The sequence below is a fragment of the Musa acuminata genome, unplaced genomic scaffold (assembly GCF_036884655.1).
Source record: "Musa acuminata AAA Group cultivar baxijiao unplaced genomic scaffold, Cavendish_Baxijiao_AAA HiC_scaffold_1077, whole genome shotgun sequence".
Lineage (NCBI taxonomy): Eukaryota > Viridiplantae > Streptophyta > Magnoliopsida > Zingiberales > Musaceae > Musa > Musa acuminata.
The window spans coordinates 100,903-125,184 of NW_027021291.1; the positions used below are offsets into that span (position 1 = coordinate 100,903).

The window sequence follows — 24,282 nt, forward strand, 5'->3', positions numbered from 1 at the left end:
TCAAATTAAGTCCCTAAATTCTTGCTTTTCTTTTAGATTTATCTTCTGAGGCAAAATGGTGGAGAGCAAGAATGCGAAACTTTAACCCAAACAGTGTCAAAGGCCAACCATCCTAGAAGTGGGGCAACTTAAAGATGTTGACTAAAATACAACAAAAAACAACCAGAGTTGAGAAATCCCTGATATTTAAACAACAATTTGACAGGCCCAGCAAAGTGTTATATCAGAAATGCAATCAACAAAATAAGAAGGGATAAGCTGGAACATCCCATCCCCATAATTATCAAATAACAGAACTTTTGGGTTTTGTTAATCCAAGAAATATGCTAAAAGATTGACAGTGAAGTTCATCAGATGTCAAGAACTAAAAACCAAATGATGCAAATGAATAAGACCAGACCTTGATGAAAATCCTTGCGAAGCGTTTGTTTTTCATCCCTACCAAATATCACACAAGATGCCGATTCAATCTTAGGCCATTTCCATTGATCATCTAATAGTTTCAGAGATCAATATAGGCGAGGCATGCTTTTTGAACAATAAAGATGATGTAGCCATCGAGTCTGACCAAGTAGTTCTTAGATGTTCCTAATACCGACTCTCATGTAGGTTGCAGCAAAATAATCTGGAACACTCCTTAAAGTTGGCAAGCACCAAAGAAAAGAAGGCACCTCTGATTGTGTGCAACTAATAAGCAATGATGGTTGCAGGACCAACATCCACAAGACCACAAGAACAAAGATCATAACATGAATTCACCAAATGCAAGAACTATCACAAGAAGGATGCAAATCAAGAATTGCTTTACCTGATATTCAAGATCTAAACCTCATATGAAATGCTAAAGTTGCACATCTTGCAGGTAGAACAACATCTTCCACCGATGTGAACAAACAGGGCACTTTTAACGATCGTCGACACATAAATAGCCTACAGAGTGAATGCAGGGAGGGGATGACTGACGAGAAATTAATGATACGAACACAAGCAAGAGTTACCTACTTGATTGATGGGAATCATTGTTATCTACGTGAACAGGCAAGAGTTCGATAAGAGCTTTACCGGAAAAGCGATAACGTCGTGAAGGCGGACATGGTGTCGGCCATTACTGTAGCTGCAAACTCGAAGCCCGACCCATCCTTGCAATGGCGGCAAAACAATGCCCTATGGGGGTATTGTTGAACTCATGGGCCTATGGGCCGTAGAAGGACCGGCCGTTGAACCGGATGATGCCTGGCTCGGTCGACTGCCGAGTCGTATGAGTCGACTTGGGGAGATGTCGCAGGGCCAAAAAAGGGCGCGATCTTTTCGCAGACGCCCGTCCCCGAACACCAATCGGGCGAACCCTAGCGAAGGAGTGAAGCTCGCTGCTGCCGGCGAGATTCTCGAGCCGCTCGTCGCCCGCCCGCCGCCTTCCGGATTTCTCAAGCCGATCTTTCACGTACATTCGCCTCTCTCACTGCCGAGATCCGACCGTCATCGCCCAACCGTCTCCCTCTGGTACGATCTTCTCTTCTCTCCTCTCCTGTCACGTGACCATCACCCTCTCCTCTCTTTCTTTTCTCTTCACCACACACCGTTGCCTGCCCTCTCCCTTTCGTCATCCTCAACTTCCCTGCCGCGTTGTCTCACGAACTAGTTGGAACACGGACACCGACGCAGAATTAACTGGTCTTGGAATGCTCTGCATCTCGGCCGTCATGATTCTTTAACCTCAACTACTCATCACAACTTCCTCCTCTTCTCAAATGTACGGAACTTTAAGAAACAGTACAGAATTTGAGCTGCTTTTCCCTTGGCAGGTAAAGAACCCAGTTTGCATTTTCGGTGGGATCTAGGGTTAACTCGCCGGCTCCGCTCGCCATTGCGCATGCACTCAGCCGCATGCCTCGCTCCCTTGGCATAGATATGTTTCTTCTCCCCCTCCTTCGCCGTACTTCCCTCTGTCCACCGGTCGGAGCCGCCAGATGACCTCTGCCGCTATTGCCATCGCAGGTGCCCTGCAATCCTGAACTGCCTCCCTCCCTCCCTCTCCGTTCTTTGGTAGCAACTAAGATGATGAATGGTTACGCACATTGCTCCAAGTTTGGATTTGTTCTTAGGTATTCCAAGTGAAGCTAGAATCTTTTGTTAGCTAAGTTTTATCTGTCACTTGATTAGGTTTTTTTGGATGAATGAATTGACAAACATGGGTATTGCTAGTCCAACAAAATCATCTATTCTATGTCGATGTTCTGAACGAGCATCAATGATATTTAAATGGTATAGTCTTATTTTAAATGTTTTATCATTTATTTCATCGTGAGATTTTCTCATTATTGTATGCTTATATGCAGGCCATGCACGTGATATAATTACATGTGTCCATCATATCTTTAATCTACTATCTTTTTGTTTTGCTCATCTACATATAATTATGGATGGCCACAGTTAACATGACTGATTTTTTATGTATATGCTATCTTTTCTTTCGTTTTTCTATTATTTTGTAGGACCTTTGTAGGACTTCCTCTTTGAATAAGAAGCGTTTTTGAGGTTCTTGCTACTTGTTAAATGGTGGTAGCTGGTGACACATGCAGAGCATGGATAATCACATCTTGTATGGTATGGTAAAATTACCAGTAGTTATTGTGTAATGACATTGATACGTTGCATTTAAATTTCTTTCATTTTATTCTGGTTTAGATATTTACTGCTATTTGCTTGGAACTTTTGATGTGCTTTTCAACTTTTTTTTAATTTAATTGGACTTTCTCTTTTTCTTTCTGTAAGAAGAACAAAATCTTCTTGAGTTTGGCTTTTGCAAGATCAGATGCAAAATTGTTAACCAGTTTTGTTGCTTCAGTGATCTTTGGCACCATTTCTCATACCATGTGCTTCTGATATGCTGGCTCTGACCATATTGCTGCAATACTTATTTGTTCAGCTTCAGTAGGGTCTTTGTGCTATGTAAGACATGGTAGCATCCATTACTTCAGGAAGTTCTAGCCTCAGGCATGTAGTTCAAAGTTAATTATGCATGTGTATCAGTAGGTAACTTCTTATGCACAACATCAAGGTGAGCATACTAGCCATTAAATTTTTTGGTTCCTAGTATTGTCTTGCTAGATTGAGAATATACTGTCAATCTTCTTTTCCTTCTTTCATTGTACCAGATAACTGCATTAACACATTATTTATTTGTTTAGCACTGTACATATTGACTTGTGAAGGCTCAGAGTGCTTTGAAAATAATATTCTAGGATGGCACCAGAATCCAGACAAATGGGACTTGTTCAAGTCCCAACCTTGGTGGTTTAGTAGATCGAACATTGTTTTTGATCTTTTGTTTCAATTGTGAATGAAAATTCGAATACCCTTTTTACTGATTATAAAGTTCATGCATCCTTGATGTACTTTTTCCCTATATCCAACATGTGCATGTATATGAGATGACCTCTGGATTTATTTTTGACCAGTCCAAATGTCCTATCTCCTTTCTTTTCTCTTTCAGGTGTCCCACAGGTTGAAAATGTTGAAAGTTTCATTAGTAACCTTCACCTGAGCATTTCGAATGGTTTTCCTCATGCAGAACCGGTGTTCTCCTTTAAGACAGATGAAGGGAAACTGGTACTCGTCTCACCTTGTTTGGTATTCTTCCACCAAGATATCTTATATTCTTCCTGATCATGAATGACAGGATTCTCTACTTACCAGGTGCAAGGAATCCTACAAATGCTCCAAGGACACTGCAGTTCTTTGTTTTATTGGGATGAGAAACAGCAAAGATTTTTTGTTAAAGATGGGACTTATGTGTTGCACCTGTCATATACGAGTCTGTACAGTATTCTGAGCCGGTTTTTGTTTGCTGGTACATGCTTGAAGCAAGTTGAATTATATGTTCAGAAGGTGCAGTCCACACATGTTAGAGTCCCCACCCTAAATGCTTTTGCTAATTCTATCACTTCATGGCTTAAGGTTAGCATTTGTTTTTATATTCCAATTTGCAAACTATACCATTATTTTCTTTCTTCAGTTTAATCTATAATGTTTAAATGAAAAAGCGGCTGCGAGATGTTGCTTTGAAGGAGGAAGTCAACTATGTCAGTTCAGATAGTGGACCCACAGCAACTCTACTGGGAATTACTAATTCTTTGTCAAGGTCAACCTGTTTATATATACTGGATTTTTTCATAACATTATAGTATCTAGCTTGAATATTAATGTGTTCTCATGTTGATTTGTGTTATCATTTTGTTACTATACTTGACACCTGCAGAAAAAGGCAAAATTTTATAACTTCAGATATACTTTTTTTTAACCTGATATAAACACAGATACTCTACATACCCTTTTTTGAACTTGCTTATTTTGAATTTTAAAGTTTCTCTCATTATATATTTTTAGATTTATCTCTATTTACTGTCATCAATTAAAATGATGCCATCCGCAAATAGTATCACAATAATTTCGTTTTGAAGATCATTTGTGAATGGATTAACTCTGGTTTGACCTTTGGTGTAAAAGACAAGATTACCTAAACCTCTCCAGTCTCACCTAATTTTTTTGCATCAGTAGGTTCTTTATATTATTTCTTGCAATCACATTAATGTATTGTGCCCATTCTACTTTATTTCACTGTAAAATCACTCGATTGAATTCCTAGAAAACATGTTTTCTAATGTAAATAAAGGCAACCTTTATAGTTGTAGGAGTAAGAACAACCCTTCCTGATCCCGCATTGTCAGGAACCTCATGGACTAGGTCATCATCCTTTTACTTGTAGGATGAAATAGTTTGCATAACTTGGAAAGTTTTATCTTTTATATTTAGGAAGCATATTCTCTCGATTCTTAATGTTCTATTAAATTAAATAAACTAGTTAACATTTCACATTGTAAATATTTATCTCTTAAACACTTCATACCTCATTATATATTCAGCAGAATTATCCATCGTTGTAGTTGCAATATGTATTTTGTTATATATTTACTTTTTCTGTTCTTTCAAGACCTGAATTCTGTGACATTATCTCTTCTCTCTGCTTACATAAGCGCTTCATCTCGTGCTTTCAGTCAGGAAGCTTCTTGACCTGAGGATTCACTTGTTTCTGTCTTTAGAAATGCTTCTTATTATTCAGTGTCCTTCAAAACATCAGATCTGTTGCTCAGAATTTGGCCATGATTGGCTCTTTCACTTGTCAAGTCATTATGATGGTTTTTAGTTAATATGTGGAAATAATTGACCCGTGAAATGATTTAGGTCTTTTAACATATACTGAAAATAATAAAATATTCTGTTACTTCTATCTTGCTTTTCATATAATTTATCAGATCTAAAAGTGGCAATTGTCTAGTCCATTAATATGGTTTTTCCTATTACCGATCTTAAATTTCATATGATATATGATTTATGGTGCTAATGAGGTTTAAAATAATGATGGACATGACAACCAAGCATCATTGCTCTAACATGTTTAGTGACCAATAATTTTGCTTTTTAGCACTATGCGTATACTCAGCTCACTTAAGGCACCAATTTGCAGTCTATGTGCAGGGGCAGAGGTTCTTCTTCAAGTTGTCTATGGAGCAATTCCAGTGACATATCTTCAAACATCCATACCAGCTAGTGAACTGGCAGTTCAGATTCTCAACCATCTTTTCAAAAAGTTGAATGAACTCTGTCTTGTACAAGGTGGCAAGGTTGTAAAATAATCATTATCCAATTTTCTTTCTAGCATCCCCCATTAAGTTTATGCAATTTAATTTAGAGGAGTCGTGCTAAAATAACAGGAGGAAGCATACCATATGCTGCTTTTCTTATTTACCGAAAGCTTGTTACCATATCTTGAGGGGCTTGACTCATGGCTCTATGATGGAATTCTTGATGACCCTTTTGAGGAGGTAGTTGCTTTTGATTGTTAATCTATTTATTAATTTTCTGCAGAGCATTCTATGATATTCAGACTACTAACTAAGGTGATGTTAAGAAGGGATTATCCATGGTCGATATAGGCATGAATCATCTATATGCCACTGTTTTCATTATTTAGTTTGCCATATCAGTATGAGGCCTTAATTTACTCTAACAAAATCATCTATCTTTAAATGATATTTTCTTATTTAGTTAGTTTCAACATTCAATGCTCTTTTGCTTATGATGCATTTACTTCTCAAAAGATTGATGCCTTACTGTGCTTAAGGGAGGATGAGAAATTTTTTTACATGCTATATGTTGTTGAAGAGGAAGGCGAATTGATTGAGAGAGCTAGAAATTGTTCATGCTTCATCAATTGATTGTTTGAATGTTACATATTAATTATTATCTTGTTCCAGGAAGCTAAGTTGCTTCATTCAGATGATATGCATCCTGGTTACTTTTTGTTGACAGCATATTTTTGGATTGAAAAGAGCATTGTGGATAAATGAAATTTCTTTTTTTCAAGTGTATCTTGACTAGTTTCTTTTTTTTTGTGTTATTTGAGCTTCATGGCAGATGTTTTTTTATGCCAATGATGGAGTTGCCATTGATCAACCAGCATTTTGGGAGATGAGCTATCTTCTAAGAGAAGGGAGATGGAGGAAATTAAAATCTAATCATGGCCTGGGGACTGAGAATGTGTCCAATGTCAAAGCCAGAAGAAAAATGAGTGATCAGGAGCCCATTTCAGTGTCTACCACTGCAGGAGGGAGAGAACATTCTGATATTGATGATGTAGCATGTCCTATATTCCTCAAGGACATGGCTAAGGCTATTGTATCTGCTGGGAAATCTTTGCAATTGGTCAGACACGTTCAAGACGAGAACATTCTCCTATCATATGACAGCAAAGTATCTGGATGTTGCAAAACATCAAAGGGACTGGAAATGGGCCCTCAGACTTCTGATCGTCAAGGCCATCCTAAAATTACTAGGTCTGACATGGTTGAAGATGAAAATGTGAATTGTGATTATACTGATGAACAGTCTATCTTCCATTTTCATGAGACTAATCATACACGGGTTATGGGATTTTTGACATTGCCTGAAATATTCTTGGTATCAATGGTGGGTTTGCTAGGTGATACTGATCAGACTTACAAGTATTTAAGGATGTCATCCCCCAAAATTTATCAGATATGTGAACCTTTTTTGTTGAAATGTAACATGGGACTGGGAATTCAAGATGGTGAACATACTGCACCCACCTGTGGAAAAACATGGCAAAAGTTCTTAGCTGATGTTGTATATAGGAGGGGACACAGAGACATTAATAGAGAGGATTATGCTGACTGTAAAACGAGCTTTTCGGTCTCTTCTTTTGACTCAGAAGGAACAGAAAAGGCTGCAGAACTTCATAGAGAGAACTGGCAAGATAACGAGTCTGTTAGCTTGTTAGGAAAGACTATTCTTAACTCTTTGTGCCCTGGAAATCCCGTAATAACTGTAAGCAGAGAGTTTCTTAGAAAGAATATGTCCTCTTGGAGTGAGCTTAATATATCAAAAAATTATCATCTTCCTCCAGTTAATGATGAAAAATTAAGAGAGAACATCTTCAGTGATAGATATCTAGATGCAAGGATGGTTGGCGATCCTTTGAGCAAAGGAGCCCTGCCTAGACTTGGTAGAACTGATTATGCTTTTGGTTTTCAATTTGATGAACGGGAACACATACGCAGGCAAGATGATGAAAGAACTTTGGAAACTTTGTATGCTTTTCCTACTCTTCTTCCTTGTTTGCAGGTACCTCAGTTTGTTCTATATATTCCTTTTCAGATTTATGTAATCGAACTTGCTGCTGAAACAATATTTGTAAAAGCAGGAAAGCAGTGCCGTTTCAGAGCTGCTGCCTTTTCAGAAGAATAGTACCCTTGCATCAAGGATCCTCAAATGGATTCAGAGTAACAAAGTGAAGGACACATTACAACCTGCAGTGATCATCCAGGAATGCCTTGCTGTTTACATCAGGGAACAGGTTAGTAGCTTGCTACTCTTTTGAGTTTTTACTCATATGCTGCTAAGATGTCTTGTTACATTCTAGGTGGATCATGTGGGTAAGCATATGTTGTTGAGGCTTATGAATGATTGGAAATTACTGGACGAGCTTGGGGTGTTACGGGCTATTTATTTATTAGGCTCGGGTAAGTGGTTCAGGGGTTTGCCAGGCTTACTAATACATGTACATTATAGACATTCCCTGTGATTCTTTCAGGTGACCTGCTGCAGCAGTTCCTTATAGTAACTTTTAACAAGTTAGATAGGGGAGACATTTGGGACGATGAATTTGAGTTGAACACCATGTTGCAGGTGTGGCTTTGTTTAGAGTTGTGCTATGCTTACACTTGGCTTTGCTTTCCATCCAAATATGTTGTTTGATACAGTCATCATATCTTGAAATGGTTAGGAGTCTATCAGAAATTCTGCAGATGGTGCACTTCTCAGTGCCCCAGATGCCTTGGTTGTTTCAGTTACAAAGCATGGTGCTGATAATGAGGAAACTGAAACTGGAAACGGGTCGACTCCACGGAATGCACGGAATCATTGTTTCGGCATTAATGCGCTTGATATTTTGAAATTCACATACAAGGTAAGTGTAGAAAGTTTTTTAAACAAAGTCATTTTATTTTTGTTTTTTGAGTCATCAATCTTTGGTATGATAGGTTTCTTGGCCGCTAGACCTAATAGCTAATGTGGAGGCACTTAAGAAATATAACCAGGTACTGATTTTCTTGTTTTAGAATGATTATCGCATGGACATTCCAATGATTTGATCCTGTGCTTGATACAGGTCATGGGTTTCTTATTAAAGGTCAAACGTGCAAAATTTGTTCTTGATAAAGCTCGAAGGTGGATGTGGAAGGTGCAACTTGATTTTATTCCTTGTTCTGACTAAACATCTAAATCATTAATTTTTTTCTCAAGATTATTTAAAAAAGGAGAGTTAGTATGTGCAAACAAAACAGATAGTTCTCTCCACTTGGTTGAAAACCGATTGAATAAACATCACGAAATGTTGCCTTATAACCTATTATTTTGTTTTTCCTATTCTGTAGTTGGTTTGCAATTAGTTACCTGAAATCTATCCTCGGTACTGTTTCTTTTTCCACTAAGTATACAGCCTCCTGAAAGAATGTGACTGACTTTTCTAAATCCTTAGGTAAGAAATCGTTCTCTAGAGTTACTAAATATTCCATTCATTTATGTTGCCATAAATCCCTGCAGCTTGTGTTCTTCTACATAATTACCTCTTTTTTCTCATTGACACTTTTTTGTAAGCCATAGTTTGCATTTCTTACTGTATCATCTAATATGTGGCAGCTTATGTTCTATTGCAAGTTTCAGATCTCCATGTACTCACAATAGCATCAATGTGAATGCTAGAACCTGCTGGTTTAATCTCAAGTTTGTCTACTAGAATTTTTTCTTGAAATTGGTAATAATGCTTCTCTGTTATACTTTTCCTGCCATAGTCCACTAGTAACCATCACTTGAGAACCATGAACTATTATTACTTAAGAAAGAATGTTAATGATACATTTACTTTCTGATATTTTTTGAGATTTTAAACATTTGGCAGGACAGAGGTAGCTCAACACACAATTATAAGCACCATTTGTTAGTGGAGCAGAAACTCCTCCATTTTGTCGATGCATTTCATCAGTATGTGATGGATCGGGTAAATAAGAGCTTGTTCATCTTCTTGGCGTCATAGTGGAAGTGAAACCCAGATGTTAAACTGAACCTGTCCGACGCAGGTATTGCACAGCGCATGGTCTGAACTTTGCAATGGTATGGCATCTGCTGGCTCTCTTGATGAAGTTATAGAAGTCCATGACACTTACCTGCTGTCCATTCAGCGCCAATGCTTTGTGGCTTCTGATAAGCTTGTACAATCTTCTTAGTCACTTATCTTCACTCTGATCGACTAGTGGTTTCTTTCTCTTTTGTAAAGGCTTACGATCACAATGTTCTTTTATTGCCATGCAAGTGCAGTGGGCGCTGATAGCAAGTCGAATTAAGACCATTCTTGGATTGGCACTTGACTTCTATGCAATACAGCAAACACTAAGCACTGGTGGAGCAGCTGCTGCTATCAAAGCAAGGTGTGAAATGGAAGTAGATCGGATAGAGAAACAGTTTGATGATTGCGTGGCCTTTCTTCTTCGGGTAATTTTTGACATTCGACTGATTTCATGTTTGAAATTTTTTTGAGCATTGGTTGATGCTTACAAATGTCCTGGAGACATGAACTGCATGAATTATGATTGTATGCAGATCCTCTCATTCAAGCTTAATGTTGGGCACTTCCCTCATCTGGCAGACTTGGTCACTAGAATCAACTACAATTACTTCTACATGTCTGACAGTGGCAACCTTCAGACTGTACCCAGTTTTGAGACTGCTGCCAAACCAGGCAAGTTTTTGGCATTCAGTGGAGAGTAATTATGGTCGTTTGCAATTTCCACAAAGCTATAGTTTTTATTCTTATTCCACTTTTCACTCAACTACTCAGGATAATTAAGATCAAAATTCTGTCACGACAATTGGCATACACGGAAACTATGGGAAGGTATCGAGTTGCTATCTACCATTGGCAATTATGAGAGCAGATAAGTTTCATTTTTCTTTTGTAATTGCACTTGTAATATAAAATCCAGTTTCATGAGCCCACAATTTGGTCATGCCATTTTGGTGGTGGATTGAGTTCTTCTCATGCCAATTTGCTCTTAATGTGTTTACTTTGTGCAGGTACTATCATGAATTAATTTAATTAGTAGATTGGATGTGTACAATGTACAATATTAAACATGATATGATTTGGTATTGCATCACTTTCACTGTTGCATAAATCATTTCTTTTTTGCTCAATTTGCATACCCCTAAATTTCAAAAGTTAATTTTTATTAGTTACTGTAAGTTATTTCAATCTACATTAATTCCTTTTCAGAACATTATGATTCCACATGGGTTGTGACAGTAGTTAATATTAAACTTAGTAATGATTTGTCTTTGCATGTACATTTGCACAATAAACCAATGGAATCCAGCTTACAACTCTGGTTTGATCAGCCCAAATCATATCCATAACATAGATTAGAACAACTCCATTTGAAACAAAATGTGTCCATCATTACAATTAGAACTCCATTTGAAACAAAATATCCCCAACATTGCAAATCTTTTCTCCTTACTGTTTGCTAATACTCGAAATGCTTTGACCATGATGTAAAACAAAAACGTTGGCTGATGGTTTGACCATTTCATGAGGTTTCCAAAGAAAGTCAACTCCTAAACAAAATGCTCGGTTGGGTATTCTTGTTCGCTGCCATTGTAGTCGTAGTACAGTCGCTCCCCCCTCGATATGTCTCTGTTCGCGACCAGCAGAACTCGGCACTCCCCGTCGACGCTGAACCTGACGCACTTGAGGTTCTGCTTCTTCTTCCCTTCCCTGCTTGGAACCACCTAATTCCTCAGCCTCTTCTCAGATTAGGGTTTTGAGATCTGATGGAGAGGGGAAAGAAAGGCCTCACCTTGTGTGGTTGTTGATGCCGTTGATGAACCGGGCGATGTTGCTCCTCTGATCAGGGCATATGACTAGGCTCCTCGCAGCGTTCGTCGCCGAGAGCAGAGTCATCATACTGTCGCCGTCGTCGTGCTCCCTGTTCTTGAGGTAATCGACGTCGCCCACATACTCGGTCACGATGGTTAGGTCTCGGATGAACCTGTCCGCCTCCACTGTGAACCTGTTCAGATGCGATGGTGAGTTCCAGTTTGGGATTGAATTGGAGGAAGGGGGAGGGAGATGCTGACCCTTCGAGTGGGTCGTGGACGACCATCAGCGGTGGCCATTCGCCCCTTTCCATCATCCGCTTGCACAGGTTCAGCGTCTCTACGTCCTCCTTGGACAGCACCTACAGATATGGTTGGAGATCAGAGCGCTCAAAGGAGTGGAATCGGAGAGAAATCGGATGAATTCCTCACCTGCATCCCTCCGTTCTCATTGGCCGCGCGATTGGCCGACCTCGGCGCCATGCCCGGTCGGTAGGTGAGCTCGTTGCTGAACACGGCGCCGGTGGCTGTCAAGGCCGTGGCCAGCGACGCCATCTGCTCCAGCCTTCTATCGGGGTCTTCGATCGGGTTGAAAGGTAGGAGCTTCCTTTTCTTCTTCGCCACCACCAGCCCTCCGCTCCTCTTCTTCCTTTTCCGGCATTCCAGCTTCTCTAGCCCCGACGACCGCTGTATCCGGAAGAAATCTATGATCCTTGTCTGGATTAGCGGAAACCCTGCAACCAAACCCGCAGATCCATGAAGAAAGGAGAGGGAGGGGGCGAAGGATCGGATCGAGGGTCGACATACTCTTGGGCCTCTTTTCGGCGGAGCAAGGGGGGCAGAACCAGAGGCCCTTGGGGACACATGCGAGAATGGGGCGGAGGCAGAAGAGGTGGAACCCTCGGTCGCACCTGTCACAGAGGAGGAGCTTGTCGGCGGACTCCCCGGAGCCGCACTCCTCGCACCGGATGGCGTCGAGGACGGCAGAGGAGAGGCTGGAGCTGGAGGGCGCATTGGTCCGCCTCCTGAAGGGGGTCTTAGGGGCCATGAGAGAGAGAGAGGATGGCAGAAGGGAAGGGAAGAGGGGAGATAGGTGAGAAAAAAAGGAACCGTCGCGGCTGTTGTAGCTGGAGCTATAAAAACGGCGGGGACGAACGTTTTCGCGCGCACTCGCGGCATCAGGGGTCGGATTTGGCGCGAAGATTTCCCGGTCACTGTGGCGGGTAACTAAATGCGATATTACTACCAAGCGCAGGCCCATGTAACAAGTTTATGGGCCTATCTTGTTCCATTAGTAATTATTATTATTATTATTATTATTATTATTTTATATATATATATATATATATATATATATATATATATATATATATATATATATTCTCAGATAATGAGCGTCCTTTATTTCTTTTAATCCTATATATATCCCTTGTTGTTGTTTTATCCTTCTCCATCCATTAGACCATCAACCAGCAATCTCCTTGTTGTAGACAATCGCTTGAACACCCTTACCTTGCCCTCCATCTATCGCATTCTTGAGAAGAGAAATGGGGGTGAGACCGAGGCAAGGTAAGAGAGTGTGAGACGATGCTCCACGAAGATACCATTGGGACGAAAATTGATAGACCCCGAGGACGAGATGAGTAAGGGAAAGAGTGGTCAGCGACATAGGCAACAAAGCAAAGGCATTGGGTCATGGATGGATGATGACAAGAGGTATTTACAGAATTACGATATCATAGGAAACTATAATTATGAGACATCTTCCAGTAAAAACTCAAAGGACTTCTTTGATGCAATCGTGTGTATATCGAGATTCTTCCACCCTGAGCTCGATTTTACTGTCGTTACTCAAAAGCACATCCTTTTGCAAAGTCAACGGTTGACCATAACATGCCCTAGAATGTATAAATGGGTCAAACAGGTTCATCTCCCTTGAAACATTACTAACAACAGTAGAAACCTTGAGCCATAGGAATGAAAAGGAATAGTGTCTCTGTTACGACATACAAAAATGAGATCATCGGAGGCTGACCACAGGATTGCCGGCTTCATTTAGGCTGGCCATCAACCTCCTCTTTGCAGCTTTGGTCCTGTAACACCACACTTCGAATGCCTCACTCAAATCAGGATAACTCAACTGCTCAGTTTTTTTCATCCAATCTGTGAATATCTCCGCTTGATCATTCGACGGCAAAGCAAGCACAAGAGATGTGATCGCACCTTCTACGTTCTGGCACAAATCGCCATCCATCTTATAGGGAAATGATTCGTCCTCCATGCTCTTCAAATCCAGTAAAGGCTTCATCTTCCTGATGTAAGGGAGCCATGTTCTCAAGAAGTGGACTCTGAATGGTGCTGGAAGAATGACGCTGCCATAGCCGATAGCATCCAAAGCTTTTCCAGTTACTTCTATCGACTTTGCTTTGACGGACCACAAGCTGGAGCTGTACTTCTCATCTTGAATGACTGCCAGGATGTGATCAGAGACATGAGCCCAACCGAAGACAAATTCCTTCATCATTTCCATCTTCGGAATTATGTTACACATCCACTCAAGATCTGATAGGCTCTGCAAGAGTTGGTGTTCACCTGCCTCGAGCGACTGATCAACATCTGAGGCGAGCATATTCAGTGCTGTCTCCAATGTCGTAAACATCCTGGCTAGGCCTGTACTGACCTCAGATTTCACATCCTCATCCACTGCAACCAGAGGAGCATCTTCATCCTCCAGAAGCATGTACTCGACTTGTTCCTGGGCAGAAGTCTTCAGTTCATCCGTGAATGGAGGAACAGGACTTGTGACGGACATAGCAAAACGAACAGCTGACAGGAATACATTCTTAGTGTCATTTGTACTGACAGGTTTTATCCGAGCTAAAAGTGGTTGAGCTTCAGGGCCTAGGCTAGAGGCCACTTTTATGATCTCTTCCTCTTCGTCTTCCTCCCAAGGTACAGCCTCCAAGTACAGGATGCAGCTCTGGATGATTGATCTACATTGAAGAGAAACTGAAACTCGAAGAACACCAATGGCAGATTTAACAGAATCCCATGAGTCTAGAACTGACTCTTCTGAGAGATAAAGTAGCTTTAAGACCTTAACATAATTGTCATACTCGTTTCCTGTGCAGTGAACTTCAATGCAATTACCCGTATCATGACTCGGAGAAGCAGGACGGTTCTCAAGGAGCCGATCTGCAAAATATTTGCTCTCTCTCCTCAAAATGTTTGAGTGGCAGTGGAACCACTCTGGCCTACCATCTCTGTTCCTCAAGCAAACAGTGACATCACTTGTTGTCCGGTCACCAAAGCCACGAGTCTTAGCAGAGCAGGCTTGTTCCATTTGCACAAATATAATCTGTTTAGATTCATGCTTTCCTTATGAACTGCAGAGATGCTATAGGTCTGTAATGAGGTCAAAAACGTTCAGATTTTAATAACTATGGTTTAACAAAAGCCTACTCAAATCAAACTATACTGTTACTATGTAAATGAAATCCACGTCAAAATGCCGGCAGCCGCTATCTTTCTTTTCCCTCTAACAAAGTTTAGGTACACTAACCATATAACTTTTGATCTTGAACAGGACATTCAATCCCATCGTTTAGATCCATGATTAGTATAAAATGATTTAAACCAGTGGTTCAAATATAAAAATAAGTCCTTTTTTCTTCTCCGTCCTTTTGGCACACCTTCTGGTCTGTGCCAATGACATGTTTTAGGTCAATGCTGGTCAGCACAAGGCTTTGCAGACCTTGGACATACAGACACATAATAGGACTTTTCTATTTCTTTGAGTAATCATCAATGGAACCAGTACTTATTTAGAGTTTCAAGGCTATCTTTGTCTACCATTTGCAAAATTTTGAATCGAACATGACCAATTAGTAAGACATGGTGTCTTTTTTATCAGGATGAACAATACCCTCAATTAAATAAACTAGTCAAATACTATTACCAGACATATTCGAAGAAAACAGATTACACTGAATGCACAATTGATAAGACACATTGAGCATGAAAACAACTAGAACCACTTATACACAGAGAACATCTACCATGTTTAGAAATGTCGGCAAAGTCATACCCTTGGATGTTGACACCAGCATTCCCTATTCTCAATTGGCCAGCTCCCAGCTTTTCCATATTTAATATGTATCTTGTGTGCATGCTCCAACTTTTGTGTAAAAGCATCAGAAGTGTACTCGTGTATCATGCACCTATCCAAAATTTAATCATCATTTAGTGGTACGGTATTATGTGGCTAGAGATATGCACATAACTAAATATATGTAGCACACAAAGTCTTGCAAGATATGATTAACATATAATCAATCATCATAATGAACTATGAGAATTTTTTGACAGATACACTGAAGTAGAATATCTTGTGCAAGAAGACATATTTCCACATAAATCACCAACAGTTGAAGCCTATTCAACCCCCACCATTTTTCGTCTAACACAGGAACTTTTGGAACCATGTATTGTTTATGACGAGTCTGATCACTGGCCTGTTATAGAGAGCTTTCTTTTGCCAAAACAAGGTACTGTAAAATTAAGATTTTCCTTGTTAGAAGTTATTGGAGCAAAAATAAATCATAGAACATGGTTGATAGAAACCTCTGTTGGTACCTTAAGGACATGAGCAACTTCCTCCAAGCTAGAGACATGTGTTGGAATTTTTCTAGTCATACACAGATGAATATTCTAATAGAGATTATCCACTGAATCAACATCAAGAATTAATCAACAATTGACAAACTTCAGGAGTAATATATCAATTATTCATTTGAAAATAACAATCTTAGCTAAATTGTTTTTTTTTTACCTGTAGTTAGTACATATTATCTTTACAGTAGCTCTCATTTTTTTCAACAAAAACAAGACATGAACTGTAACCACATTACCTTATTTACTTTTTCTAATTTTGTCCCGCTATTCCCACACTCTTTGTGAAAAATGGAAGTACTGAACATATTTTCATGTCACTTATGCATGCCTCAAGAACACTGATCTTTGGGAGGAGGGGGGGGGGGGGGGATGGAGGATAGGTCGTTTGGGTTGTTATGTGTGAATAGTGTCCCACCGAGGAACCCATGACTGATCATCACTCAGCCTTGGTAAACAAGGGTTCATCTAAATTGGAGCAACCATAAATGAGTATCAGAAGAAGAAACTCTAAGGAGAGAAAGGAGACAGATTTGATTGGGGGATTTGACCCCTTTCGGGATTCCACTAGGACCGAGTAGCAAGGCAAGAGAACCAGGGCCATCCGGTCCAAGAGTGGGCATGTCACTGCTCTTGAGGTTTCCAACAATGTATCAAGATGAGTAAGAGTCAGCCAGAGGTATTCAAGAGAACCATAGGCAGCAGCATCAAAACTTGCTATAAAGGGAGCATTCAGAGTGCCTCCAATTATTCTAGAGTCTTAGCCAGTGTTGTCAAAGGCGGCATAGGCGCTCGCTTAAGCGAGCTAAAATGCACTAAGGCTCCAAAATGCCCGAGATGCTTAGGCCCTCACTCAGAGCAAAGTGAGGTGCTCATCAGTATAAAAATTAAAAAATATAATTAAGGATATAGACAATGATGAAGATATCACCACTAAAACATTCATTCCCTTAATCATCTATAAGGCATCGAGGTATTATATTGCCCAAATATAATAATAAAACATAAAATAAAATAAAATTAACATCACAAGTCCAGGAATTTTGGCAAGAATTCTAGCAGTGACAATTCAAGAACCAATCAGTAACAAATTCAATAAGCAACACATTGCATGAACTATTATTAATAAGAATTTAGTGTAATTAGGTACGGGGAGGGGACTGAGAACAGGAGGAGATCGACTGAACGTGGAGGAAGGCAGTTGAAGGCAGCTGACAGAATCAGAGAGGGGGCTGCAGGCTGGATGGCAGATGGGGGCTGTCGGCGAGCGAAAGAAGCATGAAGAGAAGAGTGCGTCGGTGGGAGGGGGAGGCTGGCTGAGAGCAGGGGAGAAGCAGAGAGGGAAAGAAGAAGAAGGGGAGATACGGCGGCTCGCTGGGGAGAAGGGCTATACAGCCGGACGTCGGGGTCACACCGCCAGAGGGGGAGAGGGAAGGAGAAACGCAGAAGGAGCGACGGGGAGATGAAAGAAGGTACCTCCGTCTGAGAGAGGGGATGCACGTCGGAGGCCCGCCCGACTTACCCACGAACGCCGGCCGCCGGATTGCATGCGCGCAAGGAAGCCGAGGAAGACGAGGATTAGGTTAAAGGGAGAAAGGAGAAGGGCGATGGAGTGTGTCAGGGGAATCTGGCTTCGTCGAACCCAATCAATCAATTCGGGTTCGATTCAAGCTAAATTAAATTGATTTGGACTTCGGCCCACCGCTCCTTACAAATGATTGGAGGTCAGAGATTTCCAACGAATGATTGCTGGAAATAAATAGGCTTGCACTTAATTGCGCGGAAATTTTTTAATAATCTATGGATGTGAATGTTTGAAATAGATAAGTCCTCTTTTCCTTTTTTTTTTTTTATTGTGTTTGATATAAGCTTTTATATCTTGTTATAAAGAGATAGAATATTTCATGAAATATTCTACGGGAAAGCAGTTTGTAATCGTCTTCAATAACCTCTTCTTGGTTTATTATTCAGATGGGTCACAAAAGAGGGAGGAGCAATCTATAACTGTTTTCCTTGGGTCCTTGCTCACATTGGCAAATGGGTAAAAGGTGACCTTCGTCTTCTCCTTCAACCCTAAACATCATATGACGGTTATGTGTCGAATAATGATTAACTAACGACATACTCTCTCCCCCCCCCCCCCCCCACCAAAAAATATTCTTCGGGACTCTTGCCAAAGGGGTTCGAAATGTGGTATATTATTCATCCGGTATATTGAGCTCATGCTTCTTTGATCCATTTTAGATATAGTGGCACATCTAGTCCATCGGACACCTCGTATTATCCGAAATGTCCGTCTTGGATCACCTCATAAATGGTGACTTTCGTCTTCTCCTTCAACCCTGGACATCATATGATGGTTATGTGTCGAATAATGATTAGTTAACGACGTACTCTCCCTCTTTCATCAAAAAATATTCTTCGGAACTCTTGCCAAAGGAGTTAGAAATGTGGTATATGATTCATTATTTGGTAAGAGTCTCGAATAATATTTTTTTGTGAGGGGGGGGGGGGGGGAGAGCACGTCGTTAGCTAATCATTATTCGACACATAATTGTCACATGGTGTATAGGGTTGAAGGAGAAGACGAAGGTCATCATTTAGGAGGTGATCCAAGACGAACATTCCGGGCAATACGAGGTGTACGATGGACTAGATATGACACTAGGTCGAAAATGGATCAAAGAATCATGAGCTCAATGTATCAGATGAATCATATGCCACATTTCGAACTCCTTTGGCAAGAGTTCCGAAGAATATTATTCGAGACTCTTACCAAATGAGTTTGAAATGTGGCATATGGTTCATCCGGTATATTGAGTTCATACATCTTTGATCTATTTTCGACCTAGTGGCATATCGAGTCCATCATACATCTCATATTATTTGAAAGACCGTGATCATCTCATTATCAAGGAGGGCTGCATATTGGCTGAGATCAAGCCAAGCTTTCCGACCTCCTAAGGTAGAACTATTAAATGAAAATATTCATAATATTTATAAATCCTTTGAATATGTTCCATAATTTATAACCAGATGTTTCGAGGAAAAAAAATTACAACAGAAAAACTAAACCCTATCATTGGCGTCGCCCAGCCTCGAACCGGAGACCTTCAGTGTGTGAGACTGACGTGATAACCAACTACACCACGACACCATTCGCTCTTAGGTTTCCTATATTTCATTATAAAGAGATAATATGTCATGTAATATTCTATGAGGGAACCCAATCATCATCTTATACCTCCCGATCTAATGAAGTAGAGCTATTAGATGAACATATTCATAATATTTCTTGGGTTTGACTTCGTAATATTTTCGTATCAAGTCGAGAGTCAAAGCTGAACATATTCATAATATTTCTTGGGTTAGACTTCCTAACATTTTCGTATCAAGTCGAGAGTCAAGCTTACCGATCTACTGAAGTAGAGCTATTAGATGAACATATTCATAATATTTATAAATCCCTTGAACATATTCCAATGTATAACTGGATCTTCCTAGAAAAATGAGGGGGAAAAAACTACTAACAGAGAAACTAAAACCAACCAATGGCGTCGCCCGGACTCGAACCGGAGACCTTCAGTGTGTTAGACTGACGTGATAACCAACTACACCACGACACCAGCTTATGTCATTTTTCATATATGTTTTATATATTAAATGATGATAGATTGTGTCCCTAAGGCTTAGGCTTATGTTGCCAAACTATATAAAATTTTAGACCATTCTACTAAGCACAAATAGTAGCAACAATAATGAGGAGAAGTAGAAAGGCTTTAAATACAGAAATTCCACAGCATTTAACACCATATTATCGTAAGAAATCCAGGTTAGGAAAACATTATTTGTCTGAAACCCATTCTGGATTAGATACAGAACTGTCATCATCACCACAGAAACTAGAAGAAGCAAGCACCACAAAAGATGAAGGACATGAGCCAATGTGAGATGGAAGCAATATTTTTCTCATCAGACCATATTGAAAACATACATACTCCTGATAGCAGTCATTAGCTCATGGAGGAATACAGCATGCCACACACATAATAATATGTTCTAGAGTTATATATAACTGAGGAAGTTCTTGAGACTGCAGATCGAAGTGAATTCAGAACCATCCAAGGGGATCAAGTTAGCTAATCCTGGAGACAAACGAGATTTATTTATAGGGAGAAATTTTATATAGCTTATTTTTCCTGAAACAAATATCCTCTAGCACAGTAGCATAGCTGCCAATGCAACTAATGCCTCTTATTCATGACCACCAAAAATCTCAACTCAACTCTTAAGCATCTTTCGGGCTTGTGGAAGTAAAAGTAGAACACATAAACATGTAAAAAGAGGGAGGCAACAACCTTAGGAATCAGAATGGCAATACATCACCTTGGTTAAAAGTTAAAACTACTCAGATATACAATATAAGCACACAAACATAACATGTAAATGGACACAATAAACCAATCCACTAAAGGAATTTTACATCTCACCAAGGGGTTCATTTGGAGAATGCAAAAATGACATCAGTTCATTATAATTTTCCCAACTGAGACAGACACTAAATCCAAAATGTAGCATGAGATATACTATATTGTCTGGAACATAAATGAGTGCAAGAAGATGAACTTGCAGGGCCACAACTTTACAATCTTAAACATTGCTAATTGGACTTTCTTGCTTTTCTTTCGGATTATCTTTTGAGGAAAAATTGTGAAAAGTAAGAATGTCATCAGAACCTTCACCAGAAGAGTGTCAAATTGCTAGCCATGCTAGAGCTGGGGTAATCTTGAAAAACTAAATTGAAACTAACAATCAATAACCATCAGAACTGAGATATCCCTGATATTTAAACAACAACTTGTTAAGCAGTGACAGGCCTAGTAAAGTATTCTAGCAGGAGTATAATCAGAAAAAATAAAAAGAAATAAATGGGAAGGCTCCCATCCCCATAATTATCAAATAAGTAAACTTTTTGGTTTTCTAAATGCATGAAATAGACTATGAGATAGCCATTGCTTTGCAGAAACATTTAGCCTATACTGTAGTGTAGAACCAAACAAGGAGGGAGGCCGATAACTTTTGGAAAGGGGTGTTCTTTAACAACAGCTGCTGAAAGAATTTCATCAAATGTCAAGAACTAAAACCAAATAATGCAACTTAACAAAACAAGATCTTGATGAATTTTTTTCGTAAGCATTTTGATTTTGTCAAATCAATCTTCAGACCATTTCATGTCTTTTCTTCTTACAAGGTAAGTTTATGCCTGATTTTGTCATGGGTAAGGATGTTGTCTTCTTCGATCCATTGACATCTAATAGTTTAAGAAACTCATCTCAGATTAAATTATTATTGTTCAGAGCAAGGCATGCTTTTTGATAAATAATGCATGGAATGAAAATGATGTACTAGAATTGGTGACTGATTAAGCAGTTAAAACCCACTGTTAGGTAGATCACAGCAAAATAAATCACACAATATGCCTTAAAGATGTAAGCATAAACGAAAGAAGGCACTTACGGTTGTTCCCAAGTAATACGCAATCGATTTCATGGTTGTAGGACCGACATCCACAATACCATAGTCTGATATTCACAGAGATCAAACAATTGCCAATAGGCAATCTTTACAGAAACAGAGAAGCAAGAATGCAACAATTGGGATGAGTTCTCACTTACATTTGCCTTATGCACAAGAACAGATGGTTCTATCAGATGATTCAGAACACACAGACAACAATGTTACACTGACAGGAAGCTCACAACACAAGCTTCACCAACACAGCATCCATTAGAAATTTTACTACCAGTTCTCCTTGACAATCTTGGGTTTCTCAAATATGAACTTCCCTTCTTTGTACTTCTGTGTCTCTTCATAAGCTCTTTCATACTTCCATCCCAACACCTCACGGCAATCACGGCAGTAAATGTCGGCAACCGTATGCAGCCCTGTCATCAGCTGCCTATCTTCCTTTGGCCCCACGACAACATTCATGGCATGAGAAAACAGAAAGGCACGCCCGTTTCTCCCCTGTGCCGATCAAGGCAATGTAGAATAAAGATCACAAAATCAATTGACCAAATTGTCGCCTCCTTTGATCATAGCAAGATGTTAACTTTAACAACATACTATCATGAATCTCCTAAATCAGCAAAGAATGTTCTAAAATGAACACCAAGTTTTCACTGGAAGGACAACTTCCATCGATATAAACTATTGCGTAAGACAAAAAGAACTTTTGACAATCATCAACATCAACTCAAAACACAACAGATAGGCTACAAAAATGCATGCAGGAATACCTGAAGAAATCAAGGAATATATGAAGAAATAGGCTACAAGAGCTTCACCTGAAATGCTTTGGATATGATATCATCGTGAAGGCAGACGTGGTTTCGGCAATTGCTGCAGCTGTAAACACGAGGCCCGATCAATTCCGCCATGGATGGCGCCCCGGCTGCTCTTAATCAACGCTAAAACAAGAAAGTCAATCCACTTCCCGCAAACAAAATAAACACCACCAAAACACACCAAAAATGACAAAAACCTTAATACCCCCAATACAAGCAAAACCCCAATCCACGATCGAAGAGGATCAACTGACCTAAAATCGAACACCCGTACCACTAGACTACCGTCGCCGCCGCACAAGGGGAAAGAACTGGAAGCACGAAACATTAGGGAACAATATAAGGAGGGGAAAAAAAGAGGGGTTTGCAGTGAAAGCCATTAAGATTTGTTGGTAAAATCAAGATAATATCAAAACCCAACAAAATTACTCTTCATCAAAAGTAGCGCCCAAAAATGTGTATCTATATAGATAGATTGATAGATTCCTTGCTTCGTTTGCAGAGGAGAAGAAAGAATGTTCATCGGACGAGTTAGGATTAGGACTGGGTTTTACCTGGATCTATGGGAAGAATTAAAGGCGGAGATTGGGGATTTCTGGGCGACAGGAGGGGAGAGAGAACAGAGTTCTTAATGAATCCGCTCACCGTCTCTATATCGTATGATTGGATCGGCCACTGGGGCCCCACACTGCGCCCGGTCACCCTGTGACGCCAGGCGACGGGTATGGGGCAATCGAAGACGCCGCTCTAAGTAGTAGTCAGCGTGGTGTTAACGGACGAGCAGGCGATGCAGAAGATAGGTGAAACCATTTTATGGTATATAATATAAATAAATATATATATATATATATTATGGAATATAATTTGGAAATAGTATAATTCCTCCATTAATTTTTTTTATACTATATATATATATAATAGAAAATAATCCTATAATTAGGGGTATTCAATTCGAATAAAAAAAATCAATTTGTTTTAAATTAATTTGATTCGATTTTGAAGACTATAAATGATCTCGTTTGGAAGGTTTTATTCTTAAATTCGATTAATCGATTTGAATTGAATTGATTTTAATTTTAAAAAACATTATTCGAACTGAGTTTACTATTTTAATCTTGTTCAAACAAATTAATTAAATCGGTTCAAAAGTTTAATTTGGCCTGATTCTAATGTCATAATTTCATAAATGATGTGGATCTAATTATAAAATTTTTATCATGCTAGTCTAATTAGTCCAAGATTTTGATTTGATTTAATTAAATATAATCAATTTATTTGATATATTTTTTTTAATTATAAATTGAATCTAATTTTGAAAGGTCCAAATTAATTTTGGTTCAAATATATCTTATTTTAATAGAGCCAAACCGAAAACTAATTTAGTTAAACTCGACCTTTAAGGATTTTATTTGAATCAGGTTTAACACCGACACATATGGTTTGGAAAAATCTCTTATTTTGTACTACTCACCCATATATAATAAATAATAATAATAATAATAAATATTGTTATAAATTCTTAAATAAATATACGAATTCATCGGATTCCATTTGAAAGTATTTTCTTCTTTTATTTTTCTCTCCTTTTCTCCATTTTAAAAAACTTTTTTATTCATAATTAATATTAAAATAAAAAAATATATACATGAGATGACAAACAAATATACCCATGGCCTATAAACATTTTAAGAATAAAGAACAAATTTAAATAAAGAAAGATATAAAAAATTAAATCTATTTTAGTAGTTTACTTATC

At 39.2% G+C, this 24,282-nt stretch overlaps 4 protein-coding genes and 2 non-coding genes across 13 annotated transcripts; 1 reads left to right on the plus strand and 5 right to left on the minus strand.

Annotated features, from left to right (window-relative positions):
• Positions 1 to 1,274: 1,274 nt before the first annotated feature.
• LOC103983236 (uncharacterized) lies at positions 1,275 to 10,790 on the plus strand. 7 transcript variants are annotated; one of them, XM_018825314.2, is made up of 20 exons: positions 1,276 to 1,500; positions 1,803 to 2,102; positions 2,493 to 2,604; positions 3,494 to 3,609; positions 3,697 to 3,957; positions 4,044 to 4,141; positions 5,525 to 5,681; positions 5,772 to 5,882; positions 6,475 to 7,701; positions 7,778 to 7,933; positions 8,000 to 8,099; positions 8,171 to 8,265; positions 8,363 to 8,545; positions 8,619 to 8,675; positions 8,747 to 8,818; positions 9,536 to 9,634; positions 9,714 to 9,845; positions 9,952 to 10,125; positions 10,234 to 10,372; positions 10,472 to 10,790. In XM_018825314.2, the coding sequence occupies exons 3-20, from the start codon at positions 2,574 to 2,576 to the stop codon at positions 10,474 to 10,476; spliced, it is 3,213 nt and encodes a 1,070-aa protein (XP_018680859.2). In that variant the 5' UTR covers positions 1,276 to 1,500; positions 1,803 to 2,102; positions 2,493 to 2,573; the 3' UTR covers positions 10,477 to 10,790. The 7 variants fall into 7 exon arrangements, 5 of the variants coding, with proteins under 5 accessions (XP_018680859.2, XP_009398723.2, XP_009398725.2 ...); XM_009400448.3 differs by having other exon boundaries at positions 1,803 to 1,995; XM_009400449.3 differs by having other exon boundaries at positions 1,277 to 1,500; positions 1,803 to 1,995; positions 7,781 to 7,933.
• A 244-nt stretch (positions 10,791 to 11,034) lies between these two features.
• LOC135584568 (histone-lysine N-methyltransferase ATXR6-like) lies at positions 11,035 to 12,761 on the minus strand. 2 transcript variants are annotated; one of them, XM_065177730.1, is made up of 5 exons: positions 12,316 to 12,758; positions 11,941 to 12,242; positions 11,770 to 11,870; positions 11,490 to 11,702; positions 11,035 to 11,407 (listed from the first exon to the last, which is right to left on the minus strand). In XM_065177730.1, exons 1-5 carry the CDS (start codon positions 12,554 to 12,556, stop codon positions 11,248 to 11,250), a joined length of 1,017 nt encoding a protein of 338 aa, XP_065033802.1. In that variant the 5' UTR covers positions 12,557 to 12,758; the 3' UTR covers positions 11,035 to 11,247. The 2 variants fall into 2 exon arrangements, with proteins under 2 accessions (XP_065033802.1, XP_065033803.1); XM_065177731.1 differs by having other exon boundaries at positions 11,941 to 12,761.
• Positions 12,762 to 13,390: 629 nt separating this feature from the next.
• Positions 13,391 to 17,838, minus strand: LOC135666159 (BTB/POZ domain-containing protein At3g05675-like). Its single transcript, XM_065177732.1, has 3 exons — positions 17,656 to 17,838; positions 15,596 to 15,728; positions 13,391 to 14,913 (listed from the first exon to the last, which is right to left on the minus strand). The coding sequence occupies exon 3, from the start codon at positions 14,849 to 14,851 to the stop codon at positions 13,529 to 13,531; it is 1,323 nt and encodes a 440-aa protein (XP_065033804.1). The 5' UTR covers positions 14,852 to 14,913; positions 15,596 to 15,728; positions 17,656 to 17,838; the 3' UTR covers positions 13,391 to 13,528.
• Positions 17,839 to 19,262: 1,424 nt separating this feature from the next.
• On the minus strand, positions 19,263 to 19,336 carry TRNAV-AAC (transfer RNA valine (anticodon AAC)). Its single transcript has one exon. It is a non-coding gene; the product is annotated as a tRNA-Val (tRNA).
• A 395-nt stretch (positions 19,337 to 19,731) lies between these two features.
• Positions 19,732 to 19,805, minus strand: TRNAV-AAC (transfer RNA valine (anticodon AAC)). Its single transcript has one exon. It is a non-coding gene; the product is annotated as a tRNA-Val (tRNA).
• Positions 19,806 to 21,777: 1,972 nt separating this feature from the next.
• LOC135666229 (protein yippee-like At4g27745) lies at positions 21,778 to 23,071 on the minus strand. Its single transcript, XM_065177798.1, has 3 exons — positions 22,781 to 23,071; positions 22,527 to 22,638; positions 21,778 to 22,206 (listed from the first exon to the last, which is right to left on the minus strand). The coding sequence occupies exons 1-3, from the start codon at positions 22,852 to 22,854 to the stop codon at positions 21,979 to 21,981; spliced, it is 414 nt and encodes a 137-aa protein (XP_065033870.1). The 5' UTR covers positions 22,855 to 23,071; the 3' UTR covers positions 21,778 to 21,978.
• Between the last annotated feature and the right edge of the window lie 1,211 nt (positions 23,072 to 24,282).